The following is a 24,331-nucleotide window of genomic DNA, read 5'->3' as shown; positions in this document are numbered from 1 at the left end:
TGGATGGAAGCCCAGCTGTCTGGCTCTGGAGCCTGAAGTCCTTCCCAGCTGATGGTAAAAAGGGAACAGAGAAACCCATACTAGCCACACATATTTGAACCCCCCAAAAGAATCTCCATGGTGGCTCTCTGGACTGCAGATAAGGAGACCCAGGCCCAGGCCCCTGGCAGCACGGTCCTCTAGCAGGAGCTTCACCTTTTCTAACAGATGGCTGCCACATGTAATAGCTCTCATATCCTCAGATTATCTGCACAGAAACTTGGAAAAAGGTCTCAAGACTTTGGCATTTCAAGGTAGTGCAAATCCAGGCTGTGAGACCTGCTGGCAGTGACTGTGGGTGGGTTATGTAGCCTCTCTGGGCCTGGGTTTTCTCATTCGCAAAGTGATAATGATGAACTTATTGCAAGTACCACACACAAATGCTGAACGCAGTGTTTGGCACACGCCAGATACCCAACAGATGACAGATGGTCGTGGTATTATTATTCTTATCACTATTATTATCATCATCACCATGTGAAATGTCCATAGAAGGAAATCTTCCCCCATAAGTGCAGGTATAAATTACATAGCCTTATTTGGGAGGATAATCTGACTAGTACATTTTCCCATTTAAATCCTGGAATACCTAAGAATGACTCTGTGAAGGAGACCCGAGGAGGTGGTGTCAGGGAGCAGCTGGAGCCTGGGTCCCCCACCTTTAGAGAGTTGTCTTGCCGGCTCCCGTCCTTAGCATAATTCCACCCCAGCCTCCAGGATGCCCTCTCACCATGTCCCCGAGACTTCTGTCCCTGAGACTCTATAGATAACCTAAAGAGTCTTTAAAAATACTCCACCTGAGCAAGACCACAACTGCTGAATGACAACGACGAGGTTCCCATGGCAACCCTGGGTCCTGAAGTTTGGGTAGAAGGAAACAGACAGGGACCACTGAGCACCTGACTTGTAGTTCAATGCCTTGAAACTGCAGATTTTTTTTCCTCTAATTACAGCAAGGCCTTACGCTTCTGTACACATGACCAGTTCTGAGCTTCCTCACAGGCTAACTACCACCCTAGGTAAGGAGGGAGGTGACTGAGCTCAGTTTTTACAAACCCAAAACCCAACAACAGGAGTTAAGATTCACAGGTAAAAAATCCAGAGAGGACGCTGGTCTCTTGACTGCAGAGCAACGCTGTTCGCAAGACCTCACTGCCTCTTGGAGCCCTGCCTTCTCTCCGTCACCCCGACCCACCAGGCTTCCTCCTCCTCTCAACCTCCATGCCTGCAGGCATGTACACCCCAGCCCCATTGCCTTCCTGTCCTCTTCACACTCGGGTCTGTCTCAACCTCCACCGAGTGAGCGCTCATCTTAGCTCTACAACTGAGTTCTTTGAAGCGTCTCCTAAATGGCAACCATTTTTATTCACTCAAGTGCTAGGATTAAGAGTTAGAGCTGGGAGGTTGCAAAGGCCTACCTTAAATCCTAGTGCTACCACCCTTCAGCTTTGTGACCTTTGGAAAGTCACTTACCCTCTCTGTGTTTTCATTTACCCTTGTTTAATGAAGTAGCCTCACTTACTTCATAGGGGTTACTGTGGCAATTTGTGAGAGTGTGATTTATATAACACACAGTAAGCACCTGGAAGTTTTATGCTATTATTATCAATAATATTATTTAGCGAGTCATCATCGCTACTGCCATCTGGGTTCACTACAACACTGAGATTAAGACTTAAATAAAACTGAAGATCAAGGCTGTGTCTTCCCCAGGGTCAAACTGGAAGTAAGTGCTACAGCCTAAGAAGGGATTCGCGTGTCACCACTTGCCTCTTCTGTTCAGCGCCCACTGTGTATAACACACAGTAAGTGCTTAGGAACACTCAGGAACTACGGAATGTGAAAACTGAAGGAAACCTAGTGAATCATCTGGTCAGCCCCCTCATTTTACACTTCAAGAAATTTAGACCCAGAGGATAACTCACCTGTGCAGGATTTCTCAGTGTGCACTAACGGCGTACACATTTCTCTAGCACTGCCTGTTACAAAGCTTCATCACCATGAGATAGCACTCCAGGCTCCAAATGTCACCAGGAGTACACCTACATCCAAATAAAACCAGGCTTATTGGCCCATTGCAACAGGAAGACATGGAGCCATGGAGAATCGTGAGTGTCTCAGTAGAAGCATCTGCAATTTGGACTGTACTCTATGATGTAGGCAGGAGTTTGAAGAAGCATAGGTTTGTTCTGGATCAGGTACTGTCATAAAACAAGAATCCACGGCCAGGGATCTCAGTAATTGGGGGGGGGGGGGACAAGGGGATGACAAGGATTGTACTTAGGGGCACTCAACCACTAAGCCACATCCCTAGTCCTATTTTGGATTTTTTTTTCTTTAAAGACAGGGTCTCCCTAAGTTGCTTAGCACCCTGCTTTTGCTGATTGAAAATTGCTGGATTGAAACTCACGATCCTCCTGCCTCAGCCTCCAGAGGCACCGGGATTATAGGTATATCACTGCACCTGGCTCAATAATTTTTAAATAAGAGGCAAGACGGGCAGAGTAGAGCTAACGCTATAATTGGGAAAGAGACCGCAGTGATTTCTGGGAGCTGAGAGAGGGGAATGTTTGGTCGTTTTTGTGGGTTGCAACACTCATGCTTGTTGTCTGTGGTCGGTGTTGATTATGGAGTGGTCTTGCTATTGTCTTGTTCTAGCACAAACACTGCTGACCCTGTCACCTGTCAGTGTTCTGTGAAACTCTCGGCATTCAACAGGAGACCACCAGTGTTGAGAGCCACAGCCGAAAGGGCCCCAGCAAACTTCCAGCTGATTGGCTCACCGTGGCCCCAGCAACTTCCAGATGCCAGCTGATTGGCTCCTCTGCGGTGATGCTCATTGGGCTGTTTCCCTGCCCTTTCAGACCACGGAGCTGCTCATTGCCAGACGCTTTGGGCTGTGGCTCTCAACACACCAGGGGCCAGGTACTGGAGCCAGGCCAGCACCATGCTGACGGCAGGCAGTCCAAGGAGGCTGGGCTCTTCTTTTTCTCAATAACCTGTCCAAACATTCACAATAATTGCTTGTGTCAGGCAGTTTCAAGAGGGTCTAGGTGCAGGATAAACAGAAAGGCCACCGTATGAGGCTACACTCCAGTGAAGGTCACCTTCGTTTTATGTTTCTAAAAAGTAAACAAATAAACAGCAAAGCACAGCGAATGTGAGAAGGTGATAAGTGCTACCCGGAGACAGGGGAAAAGCAGAGCAGGCTAGAGGGTCCCAGGGGAGGGTGGCAGTGACGCATAGGGCAGCCTAGGAGGCCTCCGTCATGGGAAATCTGAACAGTCCTTGAGGAAGAGAAGCCAAAAGAAAGCCACCCAGAGAAAACTGCCACCGCTGTCTCAGTTCAGAAGTGAGAAAACTAAGAGCAAGAGAGGTCAAGGAACTCGTCTTTGACCACCCAACGCCAAGGTAGAACCAGGAGGAAGCACTCTGGGTCTCCACATTCCCTAGCACGAGCGGCCTCTCCAGGAATGGACAGCACTCAAGGTGGTTCCTGTGCAGGGCGACTCCAGAGCCATCCATAGGGACACAGGGACACTGCACCAGGAAGAGCCTCTGCCTCCCGCCCACCACGCAGGTCTGCAAAGACGTTTGTGAATCCAACCAACCTAATGAGTGTGACCTACTCAGTGACCTCAGGAGGTCCAACTTGTAGCCTGACTGGACCAAGTGGACAGGAGCATGAGGCTATGGACCTATAAATCCCTTGTTCCACATCACAATAAGAGACAGAATTAATTCTCAAAGCCAGGCTGCGAAATTCCACAGCCCTGTTATGCAAAACACCGCACACCAGTATGATGTTCACAGAAATGGGGGTGTGTACTGAAACCCCGATAATACCTATCTCACAGATGGTGAGAAGGCTTAAATAAGTATGCCTACTTATGTCCCAGATAGCAAGGACATGAAAATCTACCCGTTCCATTCCCACACATGCTGAGTTGGAAAGACCAAGGTGTCAGGAGCGAGTCTATGTGGACACTGACTTGGTCTGTATCCTCCGAATCTGCCCTGAGTCAGGATATCCGCTGGCTGGTGGCTGGCTGGGCAAATGCAAGCTCTTCCTTTTGCACTTGGCCCTCAACACTCTAGGGATCCCCAGGAACATCTCTCAGGTCAGTGGTGGACAAGAGGAAGCAAGTGTGAAAGTGAAACTGCTCCCAGCACGGGTCCCCGCTAAGTCCCTCCCCGTGGGCAGGCAGCCAGCCAGATGCCCAGAGCAGCCTCCTGGGACCCTTTGTTCACATGCTCAGCAAGAAGGCCAAACTGACTCTTTGGGATTAAGAAGTCTACCAGGCCACTCTAGAAATCACCCCCAAATCCATCTAGATAGCAAAATACAATAAACCGTGTGTCACATTCAAATAACTAACATGCCACCCAGTCAAAGCTGATGAATGCAATTATTAATATTAAAGCTGTTTCAAAGCTTCTTTAAAAAAAAAAAAAAAAAGACCCTGGGCACAGAAGACAAGTCACCAGGGATTGGCCAGGAAGCTTTGTTCAATATAAAATGAATTCTACAGTAAAAGTGACTATTAATTACTTAAGCAGCTGAGTACAAAAAAAAAAAGAAAAAGAAAATCTTGTCCTTGGAGCATAGGTTTATAGGTCTCAGCGTCTGGGTGCAGAGCCACGTTATGGCTCCAGGGCTGACCTTTCCCCGTCTGCTCACATCAGCCGGCTCCATCATGAGTCTTACTGTTTAAAAAATACAAAGTAAATCCCCCAGTGCTCTAATCAAGCTCCCTTGCTTACTTGAAGGGTAACCTTCACAGAAAAGAGGCCACTTGATATATTCCAGGGAAGTAAAAATAAAACATAATGGAAAAGATCGTCTAATCATCAAGGCTAATTACAAAGGAAAAATGAATTGCTTTTTTTCCCCCTCAAGTATCTCTGGTTTATTGAGAGAGAGAGAGAGAGAGAGAGAGAGAGAGAGAGAGAGAGAGAGAGAGAGAGATTTAATAAGAACACCCTGTGTTACTGGCCTGAAAAGAACAGAAGGAATCTTGGGGGACACAGTGTTATTCATACATATAAAAGCAAAAAACTTAGCCTTCAAAGTCATTCATAAATTGAGTGGTGACATACTGAAATAAGCTTATGGCTGACCCTGGTAGTACAGAAGCTGAGAAGCAGGACCATGGGGCATTACACAGAGAGGGAGTGCTTCCAGGCAAGGAGGCTCTGGAGTCTTTCTGGAGAAGGTGCTACTGAAGTGACTATTAATTACTTCAGTTGACCTTGAAGGAGGAAGGGGTGGAGTACAACATTCAGAGGAACCTAATGATTTCCTGGCTACCCCAAGTGCCCTAACACAAAATCAGTGGTGGACAAGATATATATATATATAAAATTTGGAGGCCAGAGAGCCCATTATCCACCAGGGCTGCGTACCAGTGATCAGCTGAGACCCTGTTTTCCCAATGCATGCACCAAGCTCCATCCAAGAAGTAATGAATCGGAATCTCAGGAGTAGGGTTTGGTTGTGAGCTTTTGGGAAAGGCCCTATGAGGGTTAATTTGGGGTATCAACTTGGCCATATTGAGAGATATCTAGATAACTGGTACTTACTTCTGGACATCTCTGGGACGATGTTTCCAAGAAAGATGAACATGGAGGTCAGTGAAATGAAGGGGGAAGACTCACCCTCAGTGTGGGTTGCACCAGCCATCAGCAGAGAGCCAGGATGGACCAGGAAATGAGGAAAGGGGGAAATTCTCAGGCTCTTCCTGTGGAGCAGGTGTGTTTTTTGCTACCCTGAGTATCAGACTCTAGCTTCCTTGCCTGGGGACTCTGGGACTTGCCCTGTTTGTCCTCTGTGGCCCTTGGTTCTGAGGGTTGCAGCTGAAGCTTCTGGCTTCCTGAACTGAGCCAGACACAGGCTCTCCGGCTTGCAGACAGCCATCCCGGAACCTTTTTCTGTAACCTCCTTCTGTGTTGAATAGGTCAGGGGCAGCTGGGGTAGGCAGGAAATCATGGTCTCTGTGGCTGTGCAAGCCAATCCTCTGATAAATCCTCCCTTACAGATGCACACTCTATTGCTTCCATTTCTCTGGAGGACCCCGACTACTTCAGCCCCCAAGGCGTCTCCAGCAGGCAGTGCCCCCTAAGAACCACAGGGTCACACCAAGATCTCATATTTCAAACTGGGGCAGAAGAGAGGACTCCCTATCTCTTCAGTCATTCAATGAATATTTACCAAGCACCGACCTCAGGATACAATAATGAATAAAACAAAGTCCATGCCATCATTGCACGGTTTGCTCACTGAGTCCTCGTAATAACTGAACATCACTTCCCTGCACCCGGCCCCTGCCTTTTTGAGATGAGGACGCTGAAGTACAAAAGGTTAAGAGGATACAAATAACCCAGGATGGTGGCGAGACGGAGCCTTGGCATTCCAAGAGGCACCTTTGCATCAGCAGGACTTACTGAGGCCTCCTGGGCACCCAGCCCTGCACTGGCAACTGTGTGAAGAGTGCATAAGGAATGCCCTCCTTCCTTAGAAAGGGGTGACTGGCAGAGGAAGAGCATGCCATGCCAGATTTCCACAGAGAAGATTCCAGAATGCCCCGTGTGCAGAATCCAGCCAGAGTGTAGGCCTGGCTATACCTGGAAGAGCCCCTGGGTGGCCATGCTCTTCTGGATATGTCCTCGCCCAGACAGCCACTCACCCCTCCATGGAAAGGGGCAGAGTCATTCCCAGTGGAACAAATAGTCACCTTACTCTTCGGGCTTCAGGGAGGTTCCAATTAAGAGGCTAAAATGCAGCCCAGTGGTATTTCTAGCTGCAAGACGTGGGTAATAGATCATGAGCAAAGAGAACAAGGCACAGAGAAAATCCCACTGGAAGAGCAAACGGGATGTGTTTCTGAGTCCCTGTGAGGAAGCCATTCTCTTGTTTGAGAGAGACCAGGACAAAGCCCGGAGGACAGCACGCTCCCCAGCCTGCTGCTCCCAATGCTGGCCTAAGATAACAGGCACGTTCTTCCCGCAGAGGAAGAGCATGCCCTGCCAGATCTCCACGGAGAAGATTCCAAGGCGTGACTTGCAAGGGCTTCTGTGCAGACTTCATAAAACAACTTTGAAAACGCTGCACACCTTACCTGGTACCCAAGTTCTCCACAAATGGCTGAAACCATGGAATTTATTTCTGAATGTTGGTTCTGGGAAATAGACAAGGCTCCTTTAAATCTAGTGTCAGAGGAACCTGTCCTGTCATCTTTTTTCCCTCCACCCCCACAATTTTTTGTTTTGCCAAGAGTGAGCAGAAAAAGCAAAGATGAATATCTTAAAGTCAGGTTCAGGGGGCAGACAGACTCAGAAGCCCCTGGGAGCTCACCCCGCTGCTCACACGCCGCCTTTATTCAAAGCTGACAGTCCAAAGTTGCGGCTGCACCTCAAGGGCAGGAGAAAATCCATTATGAGCTTTTGATACCCAAAACTGGCAAGGGAACCCCAAAAGGCTGGAATAATAGATGTGAGCAATAACTATCCCCTATGGACGCACAGCCCTGCAAGGTGATGAGGCCAGAAAAAAACACAGAACTAAATGAACGTCGCCTGCAGTGATTTCCCTGGGAGAGAGCTAAGGAAACTCATGCAAATAGCTCTGGTGGTTTGTTAGGGGTAATGTGACCAACTAGGAATTAATGCTCTACCAGACAAACAAAATCCTCGTTTTAAATAGAAAATGATGATCGATTGGGTCAGACAGAAACTCTGGCATGTCACACGAGAAGTGTCCCCTTTGACACATAAACCACTTCACTGTGGGCCCTGGGCCTGAGGAGAACCAGGGCCTCCAGGGAGCTCTCAGTGTAAACCCACGTCAGAGCCAGGACAGGACTGCTGGGCTCCTGGGCTGGCTAAGTCCAGCATAGCCCCTCAAGATGGCCATCTTTAAAATGCGTAAACAAAGGCTAGAGCTTATAGACACCAACAAACTGGCAGTACCTTCAGCAGAAAGAAAAAAACACTTTGGAGAAATACTGGGCAGGAAGAAAATATAAACCAAAGACCATCAGCTCACACTTCACAGCGTCTGGTGGAAAGACTAGGTCCGCACCAGACCTCGGGGAAAAGTGCTATCCAAGCAGGGACTTGGAAGAAGTGGGCCCGACCCCAGCACAGGCTTACAGAGAGACACCTGCTATGGCTGGAATCTTAAATGTCCCCCTGAGGCCCAACATGGTATCGGCTTGGTCTTCAGCCTGCGATGCTATTAGGAAGTGGTGGAACCTTTTAAGAGGTGAGACCTAGTGAGAGGAAGTTAGGTCACCAGAATGTGCCCCTGAAGTGGGTTTTGGGATTCTGGCCTCTTCCTGTCTCTGGCTGCCATGGAGTGAACAGCTCTGCTCTACCCCATGGCTCACACCTCATGATGTGCTGCCTCACTACAGGCCCAAAAACAGGCCAGCCATACATGGACTGGAAACTCTGAAATTGTGAGGCCAAATAAACCTTTCCTCCTCTAAGTTGATTAGCTCAGTTATTTTGTCATAGGGAATGGAAAGCTGACTAACACACATATGTGTCAAAGGGGACACTTCTCGTGTGACATGCCTTCTCTGCTCATTCTGTTCTAAGTCTCTTCCAGTACACTTAGACCTCCCCAGGTCCAGCTCAGAACCAGCTGTGAAGCCACTGAAGAAACTCAGAACCCAGCACCCTGGCTGCCATGTGTCAGGAAGAACCTTGAAGATCCTCAGCCAGCATTTCTAGAACTTCTTCCATGGGACCCTTTACAAAAGAACTCATTACTTTGTATCTCAAAATTCTTTTCAACTCCTACAGTTAGATGAAAACAAAAAGGGATTCAGAGTTCAGTGTCAAATCAAATAGAAGCTGGGGTCCAAATCCAGCCATGTGGCCTTGGTCTCCACTGATTAGAACAATCAACCAGATGCAGCTAAAAGGCAGAAGCAATCCATCACAGATGAACCGTCCAGAAGGGCCAGCAACAGATGAAAGATAAACAAACAGTGTGGCTTGTATACACCGGAACTGTCCAAGGAAGGAAATCCTGACGCATGCTACAACACAGATGAACCTGAGGACATTATGCTAAGGGATATAAGCCAATCAGAGAAGGAAAATGCCACATGATGTCACTCATATGAGATACCTGGAACAGTCAAATCTAGGTGATGGTAGTTGCAAGGTCTGGGGAGAAGGGACAATGTTGAATGGATACAGAGTTTCAATCCTGCAAGATCAAAAGTACAACATGAATGTACTTCACACTTTTAAACTGTACACTTAAAATTAATAAGATGGTACATTTTGGGTGATGTGTAAACTTTTAACAATTCTTTTTTTTTAAGAACATGTCTTAAATCAACACAACGATGCCTAACACCAGGGTTTGAAAAAATAAGATTTAGGAACATAATGAAGGTGATCTAAACAAAGCACCCACACATAACAGAGGTTCAGATAAATGTGTGTATCTCTTACCATCTTTATCTTCAAAATAAGAAACTTTGGCTCAGAGAAGTGAAGTGTTTAGAGGAGTGGTCCTGACAGTCAGGAACTCTGGAATCACATCCTGACCCAGCACGGGTCTCTCTACTTGACAGCAAGGGCAGGCTAAGGAAAGTCACCAGGCCTCTCTGAGACTCGGCATCCTGTGATGCAGGCAGCAGAATCCTCCAGGACTCAGAGGGGACCGTTCTCAGGATGAAAGTGTGTCAAGGGCACAGGAGAATGCCTGGCACATACTTGCCTGAACTCAATGGCATTACCAGGGCAAAGTGGAGACAAAACCAGGACATCCAGATCACCAGGCCACTGCCCTGACCCTCCTAGGCCAGCCCACCACCCCAGCTGCTCCCACCAACTGGTGCATCCACCTGCAAGGACTACAGAGCCCTGCCAGCCCGAGGCCTCTCTGCAGGCCAGCTGCCCACGCCTGCATACCCTCACGCCATCAGCAAGGACCCTGGGGCATGAGACCCACACTTCTGGATGCTCCCTCTGAGCCTTCATCCCAGAAGCTCAGGGTGAAGCTCCGAAGGCTCCAAATCTGTGAGCCTGTAAGAAAACAGCAGGGCCCAGGCAGCTGCCATCTGGGATGCCTTTCCTCTCTCCCCTTTTCTTCTACATGCCTATTCCCATATGCACAGAGCGCAAAAGGTCAGCAAGCACAGCCCCATCTTGGCAATCTCAGCCAAGCTGCACATTAAAGGGAATCTGACATCTGCACAGAGATGACTGCCAACTCATTTCTCCCTCCGTTAACCTGGTAGCCCAGTGCAGCCACCCGCCGGGCTCAGGATGCCAACCTTTTCCATCACTCACTCTGCAAAGGAAACCCAACCCCGCCCCTCTGCCGGCTGTTCCCCCATGCCCACTCCACACCCACCTACACACCCTTAGTGGACATTTAACTGCAACGACACAAGAAATCAAGATGGGCAAACGGCAGCAAGTTGTCATAGAACAAGTGAGACCTGGACCTGCATCCCAGATGTGGAACCTCAGACGAGCAACTACCCTCACCACACCTCAGGAGCCTCACCTGAAAAACGGGATCACCCACACCCCAGCCTCCCAGTGCTGCTGTGAGCATCAGTGACCAGAGGTCCTGCCACTCCCGAGTCCTGTCCCCTTCCCTGGCTCTGGCACCAGCAAATAAATGCTGCAGCTGGAGTTGGGCCCCACCTGCCCACCACCCCTCAGCCAGAATGAGACACCTGGTCCTGCCTGATTGGGAAGAGGGGGGAAGGGCAACCTCCTGTGTGGCTGGAAGGAGAGATGTGGGGGAAGAGGGGGTGTTTCTCACACAGGCACAGCCTCTGTCCCCAGCAGCGAGCGGAAGAGAGAAGCCACACAGCTCGAGAAGATGACATCGTGGAGAAGGATGCAGGAGGGGCTGGATAACAGGCCACAGGGCAAAGGAAGACGCCTCTCTGCCTGGAGCCTGGGCTGCAGGGGGACAGTCATCAGGGAAGGCCACCCTGGGGAGATGGCCTCTAAACTGCCTGGGAACAACAGGGAGCACCTTGCCAGGGGAGGGCGTTTACAGCAGTCACCGCAGCTGCCCAAGGTGCCCCGCCTCCAGCGACAAGGCAACCCCATGCGGTCATCTTACCTTTCCAGGGCTGAGGCCTGGGCTCCCCCCCAACTAGATCGTGGTTCTTCCTGATGCAGTGGCTGCCATAGCAGGGCCATCAGAACCACGTGACCACAAGGCTGAGTGCCAGCTGGACACCCGGACCCCAGACGAGGCAGTGTGGGCACAGAGGCCACACAGGCCTGGGTTTAGACCCCAGCTCTGTCGTGTGTCTTTAGGGGCCACCATGACATTGCACCTAGGCTCAATGTTACAAAATATAGGCTGTTTTTGAGACAGTTGTGTTTCTATTAAAATAGCAACTCTATTGACAAAGAGGGGGGCAGTCTGTGGCCAATATTACCAAAAATAAAAAGATAATCAAAACAAGGTTGATGATTAAAGTTCCTCTTATAGCAAATACCTATTCCACATCACATGCACCGAGTGCTTCCCACACACAGGCTTTTCCAGAATAACCTCCTTTAACCCTCATTACTCCTACTTATTATTGTCCTATTTTACAGATGTGAAAACTAAGGCATAAATCTATTAAGTTGCCCACGTTCAGACGGGCAGGAAACTCATTGTGCCCAGTTCACCTGTGGCACTGTGGCCAAAGGGAACCCAGGATCCAACAAATTAGGATCTAAGTCCCAGCTCTGCCATCCCATGGCTTCTTGACCATGGGCAAGTCATTCCTTCAGTCTCACTTCCTCACTTATGAATTCAGCCTCACTGGGTCACGGAGACCATTAAAATACGATGAGGAAGCACCTGTCACAGAGAAGGCTCTCGGTCACGCTGGTGTCTTTCTTTCCTGCTCACTCCAGCCTGCCCACCTGCGCCCCACGGAGGCTGGTCACGCCCAGACAGTGCATCCCCATTTCAGAAGGGCTTCTGAGCCCTGGGGAACTTCACTAGGAATAAAAGGGTGATAGGAATACTTTTGTTTTTGAAACACTGTAAGTCAGAGTTCCTGAGCTTAATACACCAAAAGCAACCTGGGGAGCTGAGGCAGTCAAATGCATTGTCTAGCAGGCTCGAATTAGACCACAGGTTTGCTTGAAGACCAAGTAAATATGTGACATCTCACATCTGTCAGTCCAGCAAGATGAAAGCCTCCCATATGTCCAGGCAAACGGGAACCCCGCCTTCCGGGAGGACGCCACTCCCCATTTTTCTTCCACTGCCTGGCGATGGCCTGTGATGGAATGTGCTCTGAGGGTCATTGCTGAGAAAGAGGCAGAGGAGGGAGATGGGAGGCAGAGAACATCAAGGAGACCCTTCAGATCACTGATATCTGTTCAGGCCCTTGCAGGTGGCAGCAGCTCCTATTTACCTCGATAATGCTGCAGTCCCCACCAGTGCCCACAATTAGCCCAGGGAGGATATGGGGCCCCTGTTCTTAGGAGGGTTACAATAAAGAACTGTGCTCAATACAATCAAGTACTCCAAGCACAGTGCAGATTAAAAAGTCCACGTATGATAGAAACAAGAGGGGAAGTAGGGAAAACAGCTTTGCTGGGGGAAGCTATATAGGTGAGGGGTAGTCAGCCTTGTATTGAGCCTCCAAGTCTTTCCTTGCTGCCCTGTTCATCACGCTACCCCCAGGACCAGACAGAGAGACTCAAACCCGGATGATGGATGGATGGATGGATGGGTGGGTGGGTTGATGGATGGGTGGGTGAATGGATGGATGGATGGGGAGATGGATGGATGGATGGATGGAAAAATGGATAAATGGATGGGTAGATGGATGGATGGGTAGATGGATGGGTGGGTGGATGGATGGGTGGACTGATGAATTAATGGGTAGATGGACAGAGGGATAGATGGGTAGATGGGTGAATGGATGGATGGGTAGATGGATGGATGGATGGATGGATGGATGGGTAGGTGGATAGATGGATGAATGGATGGATGGGTGCATAGATGGGTGGGTAGATGGACGGACAGATGGATCAATGGGTGAATGAATGGATGGGTAGATGGGTGGATGAATGGATGGGTAGATGGGTGGATGGATGAATGGATGATGGGTGGATGGATGAATGAAGTCTGAATGGATGGATGGAAAACTGGATGGAAGAACAGACCAAGGGCTCGCTTTGGAAGCTGCATGACTACCTTGAGTCAGCAGTGGGAGGAATGTGGACTTAACTAGTCGACTGAAGACCTCGGAACAGGCTTTCCCCAGCAGTCCGTGGCCATGTCTCCCTGTTCCTTTCCTCAGAACACAAAGCAGTCCTCATCCACAGGCCCTGAGCGGCACAGTCGCTGCCTCGATTTATACAGTGCTCCCAATGAGGCTTCATCCTTTGGGACCGTCTCTCTAGCTGTCTCTCCACGTGTCTCTCCTGGACACCGCTAGCCCAGGTCTGCTCCTAGCCCAGGTTCCTGGCCCCTCTGCCAGGTTGGTTCACAGTTTCTGAACATGCCACGACATGGATGTCAGCTCCACTCAGCACGCAGAGCACATTAGGATGACCACCACAGCCCTCCATGGCGGACCTCCATGGTGGACAGAGCTGTGACCTCCGCTCCACACCCATGCTGCACAACCCTCCATCAGCTGTCCCTTCCCATCACCCCAAGAGTTAAAAGAGACCCTCTCACTGAGCCAGCCTCAGGAAGGAAGGCACAGCTGGGAACAGGGAAACGTCACCAGACCCACGACCTTGCAACCGTTGGTGCCAGCCAGCCAGACTGGGGATCATTTCAGTTTGGCCTTCTCTCCTTCCCACCCTGACCTTGAAATATTTTCACCGTTACACAAAGTGGGTTTTGTTTCATTTGTTGTGTGGCATGACAGAGCATCCTGGTAAGGAATATTGGCATTTTTTTTTTCAAAGTGACACTTACATGGCTTCATCTCATGTAAATAAAAGCTTTCCATCTACCTGAGCCATTTGATGGGAACAGTGAAGGCAAATGGGCTGCCCCGTCCTCAGGATGTGTAGTGGGCAGCACCATCTCTGGGGACAAGTACGTAGAACATTGGGCTCTTATTTTTCATGGCCATGTCCACTGCTGTATACATGGAAAACAGAGAGAAATATGTAGTTTCAAACTCTGGGGTCAAGCAGCTTTCTCTCTGGGGGAGAATCTAGCTACACCAGGTTCTTGCTGTAAAATCTTTAAAGTAGAGAAGCTGCCCTGACCCCTGTACATCCACCTGGGGTTGAGAGGATGGACTGAACTCATTCACTCTGGAAGGCATCTGGAAACTGCTCAGCGTGTAGTAAGCACTCAATTAAGGTGAGCTGTCATTATTATTCAGACGTGGCATAGTAGAGAGCTGTGGCATCCAGTGTGGGAGGACTAGCCACATGCGGCTATTTAAGTTAATTAAAATAACTGAAATGAAAAAAATACAGTTACTCAGGGGCACTAGCTGCATTGTAAGTCTTCTTTAACCGTTATGGCTAGTGGCTCCTATACCGGTCAGTAGAAACAGGGAGCATTTCCATCACACAGAACGTTCTACTGATAACACTGGTATGGAGGTAAACCAAGGGCTTGAATTGGATACATCTGTGTGACCTTGAGCAAGTTTCTTACCCTCTCTGTTATAATTCAATCATGATGAGAATTATCTGTATGCAAGTGCTTATCCATACAGCGACAGTCAACACACTAAATGTCAATCTACTAGGGAGGAGGAAGGGTCATGGGAAAATTAAAGACTTAAGAAAAAGCAGAGTCCAACACATAGCAGACAGTCTTATCACCAAACATTCACAAAGTACCTACTGTGTGCTAGGGACTCTTTCAGGCACCAGAGATTCATAAATGAAGAACGAAAGCTTTGCCTTCCTGGAGCTCACGGTCTCAAATGAGGTGTTATTACTGTTGGTGCCAACAGGAATGCCAACGTGACCATCTTCACCACCACTAAACAGTCCCAGCAATGAAAAAAAGCATCCAAACCAAAGCTGCCCACAGGGAGGTGCCAGGGAAGGGCTCTGGTGCATGGAGCACGGAGGGCAAGGGAGGCGGATGAGCAGGGTGCTGGAGGGGGCCTGATAAGGCCCTCGCAGTGAACAGGGCTCTGGGTGGATCCAGCATTAAGCACCCTCGGATGAATGCATGCGGCTAATCTGGGGAGCCGTTGCCAGGCGACACTAATAAATGATCATGAAGCAGTCTGCAAACAGTGTTATGTAGAAAAGCCTAATCATCTGAACAGGCATCCTAAAGCCCAGATGATGGGATGGAGGTGGCCTCTGCACACTTGCCCTCTGCCTTCTATTCTGGGCTCTGCTCTGACTCACCCTGTCAGCTGGGGCTGCTCCCTCAGCTCAAGGACCAAACTGCCTTTCACCAGCTCTGGACAAACTGAGCCACCCAAGACCGAGGCGTCCCACTGCCCAGAAAGCTCCCGCCCAGCCCTTGGGCTTGCCTGTGGCCTGAGCAGCTGCGTGCTGGTGCTGGTGCTGGTGCTGTTACGCACCAGGAGGAGCTTTGCCAGGGGCAGACAAGTGGCACCACACCCCTGCGTGCGCTTCTATTTCCAAAATCTAAACGCTCTCGTCAGTGGGTCTTGGCTCCCTAAATCAGAATGCGGCCACAGTGGACCACGGCATCTACTTCTTACCAGGGGGGTGGGCCTCCACAAGTCACTTCCAGCCCCCCAGCCTCAATTTCCCCTTTTGTTTATGAAGGAAAACTTCATTTTGCTCGACCACATTAGTAGTTGGATTAAACAAGATAAAGTGTTTCTGTTAGTCTCGATTGCGTCACTATACCAAAACACCTGAGGCTGAGTACTTTATAAAGAAGTTTATTCAGCTTAGTTTTAGAGGTCCCAGAGCATGGCATCCACATCTGCTGGCTCTGTGAGGGACTTCTGGTTACATCACACATGGCAGACAGCACCATGGCAGAATCACCCATGAGATGGAGAGATCACATCGCAAGACAGAAAGCCAGAGAGATTCAAGGGCCAGTCTTGCTTTTATATAACAAACTACTCTTAAGAGGCTAGCTTACTGCACAAGACCATCCTTTCAGAGGATAATGTCCCCAAGGACATAGTCACCTTCCACTTAGGGCCCACTCACATCACCACATGAGGACCAAGCTTCTAACATGAACACTTGGGGACAGGCTCACGCCATATCCAAGCCATAGTAGTGCCCAAGAATTTGGAGCTCACACGCATTCTATGCATGCTGAGCAGGGAGACAGGAGGAGGGGACCCGGGTCAAATCCTGAGTGTGGTGGCATCTACCAGGGCATCCTACCTGTGCCCTGCCCAGCTCCCAAGGTTATATGGATCAGTCCCACTCTGTGCTGCTCTCCTGTCCGTCATCTCCCCAATTTTACCATGACTACGTTGCTCTTCCTCTGCTGAATGGAATATGAAGCATGTGGAAATTCTCTGCAATAATTCACACCAGTGGCCCCTCCCCTGGGCACAAGCCTTGGTTCCAACCACGACTGAGCAGGAGCACCTGGGACATGATGGGTTATGCAGGATTCAGAAATACACACCAAAACAGATGACCAAGCATTGATGCAGGAACATCAGTCCTGAATATCCGACTTCAAAACACACAAGACCCCATCTAAGGTCCTCCGGTGCCTAATACTCTGCAAGGATTCCAGCTGGGAGGTGGGAGGACAGGGCAGGAAGGACGATGCCCCCCACGCCCTAGAATGATCTCCATCCGTCTCCTCCCCACTGCCCCCAGCACCCACCCCAGGAGGCTCCTCTCGCCTGTGGCCCTCCCTCAGCATGTCCTTAATAGAACTGCGGGCCACTGCCTTCCCCCCAAGTGAACGCTGCCCACTGAAAAGTGTTTCTGCAGACTTTATTTTAGACTCTCTTATTTCCCGTCCCTTTCTCGTGGCTGCCCAGCCCCTGGTTTAATCAACCAGAAATCACCAGTCATGTCAAATTCCACTCACTGTGTGGGTCCTGCGCGTCCCCTGCACAGCAGGCTCGGCATGCAGATATGACAGTGACCCTGGCTGACTTTGAGAGGCTCGAAAATAAATGGCAGGACTTCAAGGCAGAGGAGTGAAGCACAGAGCTAAATAGGCTAACGCAGGACTTCAACAGGAACATGAGAGACGCCAGGAATTCAGGGCAGCAGTGAGGACTCCAGAGAGGAGGACGCGGAAAGCAGGGTCGTGAGCCGGGCTGGAGAAAAACGAGCAGAGTTTAGCCAGGGAGAGTGAAGGGGGGGGGCTCCCTTCATTCAGACACAGCCCTGACTGAGGCTCCACTCCAGCCCCGCTCTCAGGACCAGGCTCCCCCTGGAGCGAACCCTGCGGAGCCACCTAAGATTTCTGCTGCACCCGCCCGATTTCCCCCGCCACTGGCTACTCGGGGCTTGACATGACCCTTCGGCCTGTTCGCCTTCCCCGCTCCCTGAGCCCTGACCCAAAACAGCACTATCGGAGTTGGCATTAGTGTGGCAAGACTAAAATTAGTACTGTTTCCATAGATATCTAGACTTCTCTGAAGCAAATCTGTTTGGCTCCAACTGGAAACAACACATACACACACACGTTTCCATTCTCGCTGCAAAGTAACCCAAGGGGCTGGAAAAGCCAAGGCTGCTCCTGTCTGCAGGCGCCTCCTGGCCCCTGGGGAAGGGAAAGAGGAGCCTCCTCCCATCTATGTAGGCAGTAGCCATCTGCCCTCCTGGACCACAAAGCACCAGGCAGGACAGGAAAGGAGGGGCGGCAGCCTGGGAGGGCACTGTGTGTCCAGGCTGTGGCCCTTGCTTTGCCCTGGGAAGGTGTCCTTAGAGAGGCGGCGTCCTTCCTCCCCACTGCAGAAGAGGCCACTCAAATAAGGACGACCCAACAATTCACTGGCCCAGGATGCCAGGCCACGTCAGGTGAACAGGTGGGAGGCTGAGCTTCAGAGAGCTTCAGAGGGCCATCCACGGGCCCAGCAAAAGGGCAGGCAGGTGAGGGTGGGCTACCGCAGCCACGGACACTGCTCCTGCCAAAGGGCACCGTTCTGTCCTAGGTCCTGCGCTCGGTGCTGGGGGTCCACTCACTCCATCCCAGTTACGGGCTAAGGTCGAGGTCCTAGCCCCCACCCCTTAGCCCCCACCCCCTTAATGAGGGTGTGACCCTATCTGGAACAGCATCCTGAGAGACGCCAGGATGTGACTGAGATGAGGTCATCCTGGAATCGGGTGGCCCTCAGCCCAGCATGACAAGAGTCCCTATAAGGAGATAGCCATGGGAGAGAGACCCACGGGGAGGCCACACACAAAGCCAAAGTGTGACACTCCCACAGGCCAAGGAGCCCAGTGGCAAGGGCAAACACCAGACCCCAGGAAGAGGCAAGGGAGGGTCCCCCACAGGCTCAGAGGGAGCAGGCCCTGCCAACACACCGGACCTCAGACTTCTGGCCTCCAGGACCACGAGAATAAATGCCTGCCCATTTGTGGCCCTCTCACAGCCGCCCTGGGAAAACAACTCAGTCCTCATCACAGCTGTGTGACATAGACTTGGGCACCGGTGGGAGCTCACAGGATGACCCTGAAGCCTCATCAGCAACAAACAGAACTCCGCTGTCCCCCACAGCCAGTGCCTGAGGCTGGCCCATTTTAAAGGAGAGGAAGCTTAGGCACAGGGAAGTTAAGAAAATGACCCAAACTCATACAGCTTATATGTGGTGGAATTTGAATTCAAACCCAAACCCAGAATCTGTGCTCTTGCCTACTATAATACCAAGTCATTTGCATAAACATTTAATGAGCACCTATTGTATGCCAATGCTGTCAAGAAAGTTTCTCCTTCTGAGGCTGCACACCACCACCCTCCCACCTGTCTCTTCCTTTCTCCCTCTCTCCTGCTTTTCCTTCTCTCTGCAACTTTTTCCTGAAATACTAATTTTTTTCTCTCTGCATGAATCCTACCATCAACAACACCAAATCTTCATGACTACTCATTGCTAATGAAGGAAATGTGGTTGGTTGATGGCCTTTAGAAAACAAAAATTCAGGTTAGAGCCTGAAAAAACTAAAATTAACAACAGTTGCTAGTGGTAATGTGATAATTTAGCTCAACTATCCCAGCTCCAGGAAATTGGGTCTGTTTCTAAATCAACAAAAGAAAACTGCACAGGGGAAAGCTGTGGGGGACAGAGGTGGGCATGGGGGTGGGGGATGCTCCAGAGGGCTGACGGAGAGGGATCTAGAATGGAAGGCATCCTGTCCCCCATCAGCCGGCCACTCGCCCACCCACAGGGGAGGCCACTCCACACCCAGCAACTGGCCTGACCCTTATGGGACCCCGTGGCTTTGCAGAACGCAGGCTTTGACTGGACCCTGCCTCTGTCTCCATCAATTACCACATCAGGTGGGCACAGGAGTGTGGGTGCCTTAGCATCACCAGATCAAGTGAACAGAGCACCCAGAACCTTGCCTGGCACAGGGAAGACACACAATAAATGCCACCCACAATGACTATTAACCTAGTCCTCTCCATCAAAGAATGTAGTGCCCTGCCTGGGAACAAACACGGCAGCTCATCCTCCCCCACCCCCACCACCCTCACCACCACGGTCAGTGGCAGCCACAGCTGGGCAACAATCACTGGCAAGTCCTCATGTCCTGGAACCTGAGTCTCCACATCTATGTCGCAAGTTCCCATGGAATTTAAGGACCCAACGGGAGGCCCGACCCAGCTGTGCCAGTAGCTGGTCCTACGATGGGCAGGGCGCAGAGTCTGGAACTGACCTCGCTGGGAAAACAGACTGGAAAGCCTTTGACATTAAAACTGAACCCTTTTAACAGACAATGTGCCACTCACCTCTGCCCCGGCCGCCCCCAGCAAAAGGAGGGTCCTTGAGGAGGGCAGGGGCTCGGCTGCCTGTCCCAGCTGCGAAGAGATGATTTCGAGTGGGGAGACCCTGTCCCCATGAGAGCGCACAACCTGGCTCCTGACGGTCTGACTTTTGAGTTTGGCTTGATTATTTCTGCCCTACCCACAAAAGCCTTTGGATCGGGCGTGCCTCGTTCTTTTTTTAACCCCCCTGGCATGAGCAGCGCTGGAGGCAGGCAGGCCGCTGGCTTGAGCTGTTCCCGGACTCATGAGACGCACCGTGGAGGCTATTTGTGTAGCCTGTTTTGAACAGTGTCCAGGGGAGCACCCCGCTCCAGGCTGGGCACGGAAGGCCGGAATCCCTCATGGGGACCCTGCTGGGAGGCTGGGGGACAACAAAAGTTGGGCATGGGCTGGGGTTCTGACCTCCAGACCCCCACGGAATCCCTGCGCAGATGGCGCTCAGCAGGCCCAATGATGAGCCTCTCCCCTGCACCCGCCTGGGAGCCCCGGACCAGCACCGGGAAGCTGCTGCCGAGCCACTGTCGGCCAACAGGGGGCCTCAGCGAGCCCACCAGCAGGGCTCCATGGGTAGCCTACACTCCGCTCAGACACCAAAGGATGCCTCCGCTGTTCTAGTTTGCACATTCACGTGCCCTTCTTCACCGTCCCCAGCCTGCCTGCCTGCGACTCCCCTCTCCTCCTGGTGCTCCTCTCTGCATCAGGCCTAGGATCTGCCTCCCACCTCTGGTCCTGCCCCACCCTCTGAAAGCAGGAAGAGCCAAGTTCAAGTCACCCATTTCTCCTCCCTCCTCCGGCTGCTGCTCCTCCTCACCTCCCAGCCCTGAGAGCTCCCTCCTCTGCCCTCCCTGACAGTTCTCTCTCCCTCCTCCTCCATTCCTGTCCTCTGATCCAGGAAATGGTACACTCTTTAAACAGGCTGTGCTTTGTCTTCTCAGCTTTGTCAAACTTGAGGGTTTGGGGGACCAGGCATCTGGCCCCGGCCACAGGTGCAAAGATCAAAGCCTGGGTGTTGGCCTCTGGAAGGCACCACTGTGACTGTCCTCCCATGTCAGGGGCACCCGTCTTCAGCCACGCAGAGGAGATGGGGTGCGAGGGTGACCTGTTCTCAAAACTTTTCCCACCAAGGCCTCAGGGCCTGACCCAAACAATTAAACCATGTCAATGCGACAGCAGAAATGGAACAATTTGCTCAGTAAGCACCAGCTATGCTTATTATTTTAAATGGATCATGCAATAAGAGCATTTGCCCTGTTTTCCTGAAAGTATTTTAGGGACAGAGGTATCTTGAAATAAATGTCACCCTCAGGTGGAAACTCAACCAAGCCTCTGATGGCTCTGCCCTCATTCCCTGGGGAGCCAGGGGGTCCGGCATCTCTGGTTTGAATTCCTGCTCAGCTGCTGTGAAATGCTGGGCCAGGAACTTAGCCTGTCTGTGCCTCAGTCTCCATGTCTGGAAACAGGGACTGACACACTACCCACTACATCTAAATGCTCAGAAGACTGTAATCATCCATCCCAGTCTATGAATGATCATGGGGCCATCAACCTGCTGGGCAGTACTCTAAGTGCTTCACATGGACTAATTATATTTTTACAACTTCAGGAGGTAGGGATCCCCATTTTATAGAGGGTCAGAGAAGTCAAGCAACTCATCTAAGGTCACACAGCCAAGCAAAGGATGTGGACTTCACCTCAGGCCTCCCAGCTCCAGAGTGACACCACACAATCTATGATGTTATGTTGGCCCAGTGGCCAGCAGAGGGTAAGCGTGGACTCTTGGTTCACTCAGGAGGATTCCCACTGCCTCCAGAAGGGTGATTTTATTGTCTTTCTGAATTAAATTTCAGTCCCCGGGACATGGAACCTAGCACAGTGGCGTACATTTCCGCCCGCTCCCCACCCCAGGACTGCGGGATGAGGCAGGCTGGGGGAACTGGCTGCCCGTGGCTATTCGGGTCAAGCAGCAGTCTCCAGGCCAAAGGAGCTGGGGGGAGGAGGGGCAGGAGGGAGCTCCATTCCAGAACATGGGCCAAGTTCTCTTAGGCCAAGGCCAACTGCAGAATGACAGCCACCACCTGTCCCTCCTGATCAGGGAACCGTGGAGGCAGAGGGCCACGCCAGAGAGCAAAGCTCCTCTGCCTAAAACACATATGCCATCCTGGAGCATTCCAGGGGGACTCCAGGCCGGGCAGGGCTGCCCTCCTCAGCGGGTCACGCCTGCGGCATCCCCTGAGACTGACTCATGCTGAACCCCAGGCAGCAGACCCCGCCATGCCCTGCAGCGGGGAGTGAGCTTACTGGCACTCAGACACGGAGCACTTTAGCGGGAATGAGCTGTTTGACTTGTTTAATTGGGAGCTGCCCTGGCCAGTGCCTGAGAGCCCTTGTCCCCAGCAAGTGGGGGTCAGAAGTAGAGAACAGTGAGGAACCCACATGCTCCCTGGCCTGAGACCTCCTGCAGCCCCATCCAGGATGGACCCTGCCAGCCATGTCACTCTGGCAGGTGAGAAGCGGGCTTCAGTCCCCCTGGGCCTGGGCATGCCCCTGAACCTGGGCTGGTTCCTCCACAGCCCCAAGCCAGGTACCCCCAGCTCAACCTGAATGTCCCAATCTTGGGATTTTAGATAAAAGGTCATAGAAAACAATGTATGGGATGGTCGAGAACGCAGCTGTTGGAGCACACAGCTCTCACCTCCGGCCTCGAGTCCTGGGTAAGTCACAGAACCTCCGGGAGCCTGAGTTTCTCGTGTGTTCCACGCCCCCTGGAACCAGGTCAGAAGCCCTGGAGACCATCAGGAGCACAGGAGTGAACACCTGGACCCCACCCAGTCCCCATGGCAGTCCCAGCCATCGACACTGTGGGCCCATGAAGCCATCTATGGGGCCCTGGGGATGCCCCACCCCTGACCTGTTCTTTCTGCACTCTCCTAGGTACCATGCTGCTTTTCAATTTAAAAAATCGACAGGAAAAAGGCTTTGCCAGGGGACATATCCGCTGGCCTTTATGACTGTCCTCAGCTCAGCAGGAACTCTGCATCTAAACAGGCAGGTCATGTCTCCTCCTGAGCCCCTTCCCCTGGGCCACATCTATAAAGCCAACCCCAAAGTCACGAAGGCCTCTGGGGGTTCCTGGCCGACTCAGCTCCTCCCCTCCAAGGCCTCCAGAGCTGCTCACTGACTTCCATCGACCCCTCTGAGCCTCTCCTGTGTGCCAGCCACTGATCTGGACGCGAACAAGGCTAACTTCTTTTAAAAAAGTTCATTCTGTGGGCCTAAAGGGAAGGGACCGAGTGCCCAGGTGGTACAACTGCCATAAAACTTACTCTTAACAACACTGCAAGGTTCAGCTGAGGGCGGAGGTTCCTTTGGACCTTCGAGCTCCAGCCTCTCTGGAGTAAGCTACCAAGTCCCGGCCAAACGGAAGCCCAAAGCCTCCTCCATATTTTTTTCCCTGAGGATTTCTTGAGGTAATGGCACCACAGCACTCTCAATGTGAGTTCCAACCTTACTGTGTGACTCTGAGAAAGTATCTTAACCTCTCTTGCCTCAGTGATCCCGTTTTCAAAATGGGAGAGGTGATTACTTCCTAGGGTTCTGGAAGGATTAAATAAAATGGTCCAGTATGATGTGGAAAACAGTGCCTGACATAAAATAAATGCTTAATATACTTGAGCTGCTACTACTATTCTCAAGACTTCTATGACTTCCCAGGGATTCCCCTCCTCCTCTGTGCCTTTCCATGAAACTCATCCCAGCCTCCTTTTCCGGTAAAAATCCAGTTACACAAAGCATTCACTGTGGTCTCCACTGGCCATTTATCTCTCTGTTCCTCACAGGAGGAGCTGCACAAGAGCGACGGACGGAGAAAGGGACTGGAAAGGATAGGGGAGAACGGAGCAAAGAAGTCACCTGCCCTGCAGAGTCACCTTATTTGTGTCACTGGTGCCCACCAGGAGCCACCCTGTCCAACATGGCGGCCAGAAGCCCTTGCAGCTACTGGAAGACTGAAATACAATTCGTCTGAATGGAGCTTTGCTGCGAATTAAAATATACACCAGATTTCAAAGTGTTATTAAAAAAAGAATGCAAAGTCTTGAGTTTGGAGATATTGTGGTTATACTGCATTACATCCAACATAGTATTAAAATTAATTTCATCTTTTTTCTTTTTTTTAAATTTTGCTACTGGTAAATTTCACATCACACGTGTGGCTACAGTCCCTTCTCAAAATGGCTTTCTATTCAAGGCACTTTCTTCCCTCAAAGAACTTTCCTTGTAGCTCACAAGAGAAAACGTCATGTCTCAGTAGGTAGATACATAAATTTCAATTTGTGGAAGTCAAAACTCGTCCTGGGAGGGGCGGCGGGGCTTGACTGAGGTCATGTGGCTGAAGCAGGGGCA

At 51.0% G+C, this 24,331-nt stretch overlaps 1 protein-coding gene across 8 annotated transcripts in view; it reads right to left on the bottom strand.

The window, feature by feature from the left end:
- Positions 1-24,331, bottom strand: part of Large1 (LARGE xylosyl- and glucuronyltransferase 1) — a 487,150-nt gene that overhangs the window by 429,815 nt on the left and 33,004 nt on the right. The window contains exons 1-2 of one of the 8 annotated variants that reach the window (XM_048802406.1): positions 19,895-20,151; positions 17,024-17,258 (exon numbers count right to left, since the gene is read on the bottom strand). The exons of 2 other annotated variants lie outside the window; for them this stretch is intronic. In XM_048802406.1, coding sequence (XP_048658363.1) covers positions 17,024-17,064 — 41 coding nt within the window. In that variant the 5' untranslated portion in view covers positions 17,065-17,258; positions 19,895-20,151. Of the gene's footprint in view, positions 1-17,023; positions 17,259-19,894; positions 20,160-24,331 lie in introns of those variants that run through there. 5 more of the 8 variants (XM_048802409.1, XM_048802402.1, XM_048802397.1 and 2 more) reach the window with 5 other exon arrangements.

Source organism: Marmota marmota, unplaced genomic scaffold (assembly GCF_001458135.2).
Source record: "Marmota marmota marmota unplaced genomic scaffold, marMar, whole genome shotgun sequence".
NCBI lineage: Eukaryota > Metazoa > Chordata > Mammalia > Rodentia > Sciuridae > Marmota > Marmota marmota.
The sequence above is the reverse complement of the archived record's forward strand: the minus strand, read 5'-3'. Positions and strand labels throughout refer to the sequence as shown.